This window comes from Prorops nasuta, unplaced genomic scaffold, assembly GCF_024137725.1.
Source record: "Prorops nasuta isolate Cenicafe-Biocafe unplaced genomic scaffold, Cenicafe_Pnas_1.2 PNAS00048, whole genome shotgun sequence".
NCBI classification, from domain to species: domain Eukaryota; kingdom Metazoa; phylum Arthropoda; class Insecta; order Hymenoptera; family Bethylidae; genus Prorops; species Prorops nasuta.
The window spans coordinates 1,198,431-1,200,373 of NW_027116845.1; the positions used below are offsets into that span (position 1 = coordinate 1,198,431).

Here is a 1,943-nt window from a genome sequence, read left to right on the forward strand (position 1 = left end):
CTCTCTCTCTTAGACGTACACTGCTTAACGTAAGAGGGGGGAGGTCGCATCATCGCACTACTCTCTCTCTCTCTCTTGTATGGCTTAACGTAAGGGGGATGGGGGGCTCTCTCTCTTGTACGGATAAACGTAAGGGGGACCACGTGTGTACCCTACTATTCTGCTGGAATCTCTCTCTCTCTCTCTCTCTCTCTCTCTCTCTCTCTCTCTCAGGCGTCCACTGCTTAACATTAGAGGGGGGGAGGTCACGTGTGAACCCTACGAGTTTAACGTCGGGGGAGGACGATGCGCATGCGCACAACCGCGCACGAGGAGAGGGGGCAATTCCCCTACTTCCCTTGCCCCCGCGGGACCCCGACCCCCTCGCCACGCGGTCCCAGAACCATCCTAGCCTATCTACTTAAGATCTTGCTGCCGTGCTTCTTCTCTGTGAGGACCAACGGGGATTATTGATATAACCGATCCTGAGTCTACCAGGAACCTTTGGTGAGTTTTCTTATCATGTACATGTAGACGCGTTTCTTGGCCTACCTGATTAATATTGCTGTCATCTTTCGTTTTCAGGGATGACAGCTGACTTAGTTTTCCTGCTGCTTGTTGAAGGATTCATGCAGCAGACAGGGTTCTGCACATTTCTGCGCCTGTTTCCCAAAGCGCTCATGGTAGTAGCATAGCTTCTTCCGTGCAGGTGTCCTTGATCTTGAGCGATGTTTCTGCTTCATGTTACCGGGGTCAAAGGTTCGCTGAGTAAGCCTCAATTCTTTAATTTCTTGCATGCAATTGAGAATTAGTGCTTGCATGTCATCCAATCGTTTCTCCAATCTCGCCTCCTTATAGGTACTTCCACTTGTTGCAGCCACTGTATAGGACGAGCTGAAAACATCGAGAAGTCGATCTGCTAGCTCCACAACGCCGTCAAGGTCAAGATTGCTGGAAGTCAGCAGATGAGGCCGAATGTGAGCCGGCAATCGTTCCAGCCACAGCTGGTGTAAGATATCTTTCCCGATATCCCCTTTAGCCAAATCTCGCATTTCCCGCAGGAGTTGAAATGGCTTCTTATCTCCTAAGGTAGGGTTCCTGAGGAGGTTATCCACCTGCTTTGACCTGGGCTCCACCAATTTGTTTAAAATCATGCTTTTTAGATTTTCATATCTACCCTTTTCAGGTGGATGACGGAGAACATCAGTTAGGCTCCTCAGAGTGCCGCCATCCAAGGCCTTAAGCACCGCTAGGTATTTGGTATCGTCGCTCCGTATCTTTGCTGCGGAGAACTCCGCCTCGATGATGAGAAACCAAATGTCTGGAGCCTCAGACATAAAGGCCGGTAGCTGTTGCCTCCACACTGCCGAAACTTCTCCATTTCCCGTAGGGCGAAGAATTTGAGTCCGCAAATTATTGTTAGGCGCGGAGTCGTCTACCGGTGCTTCTCCACCATTATTTGATGGTAGAATCGGTAAATTCTTCATGTCAATTAATGAGCTTTGCATTGTTCCCCCAGGTTGAGGCGAGTATTCCAACGGCATGACTTCGCGGATGTAAGTTGTAGCCGTCGATTCCCATGATGTCGAGAAGAGGTCCAAGGTTCACGTGTTAGCCGAGGGACGTAATCCGAACGGATCACGTCGGGGTCACCACTTTGTAGATAATATGTACACCAGGAAGAATAAATGTTTCACTCTGAGTTGTTTCCAATTAAGCGTTTTATTTTAACTAAGAAAGGCCTTCCAAAAATACTGCTCGGGAGTGGACCGTGGAACGGTCCTACTATAGAACATGCTAGAGAGAGAGTCATAGAGGGGAGCCCCATTTATATAGGGTTTCAAATGTTGCAAGGCCATATACATATAAGTAGTTAGCGCATATGCACTGGTAAGGTACAGTTTGCTTAATTCTATATTAAGTGCAGTCTTGTCAATTAGCGGAGTTGCCAACTTATAAAGATC

General features: G+C 48.3%; 1 protein-coding gene across 1 annotated transcript; it reads right to left on the reverse strand.

The window, feature by feature from the left end:
• Positions 1-578: 578 nt before the first annotated feature.
• On the reverse strand, positions 579-1,523 carry LOC136784163 (uncharacterized). The gene has a single exon (XM_066744679.1). It carries the CDS (start codon positions 1,521-1,523, stop codon positions 579-581), a length of 945 nt encoding a protein of 314 aa, XP_066600776.1.
• Between the last annotated feature and the right edge of the window lie 420 nt (positions 1,524-1,943).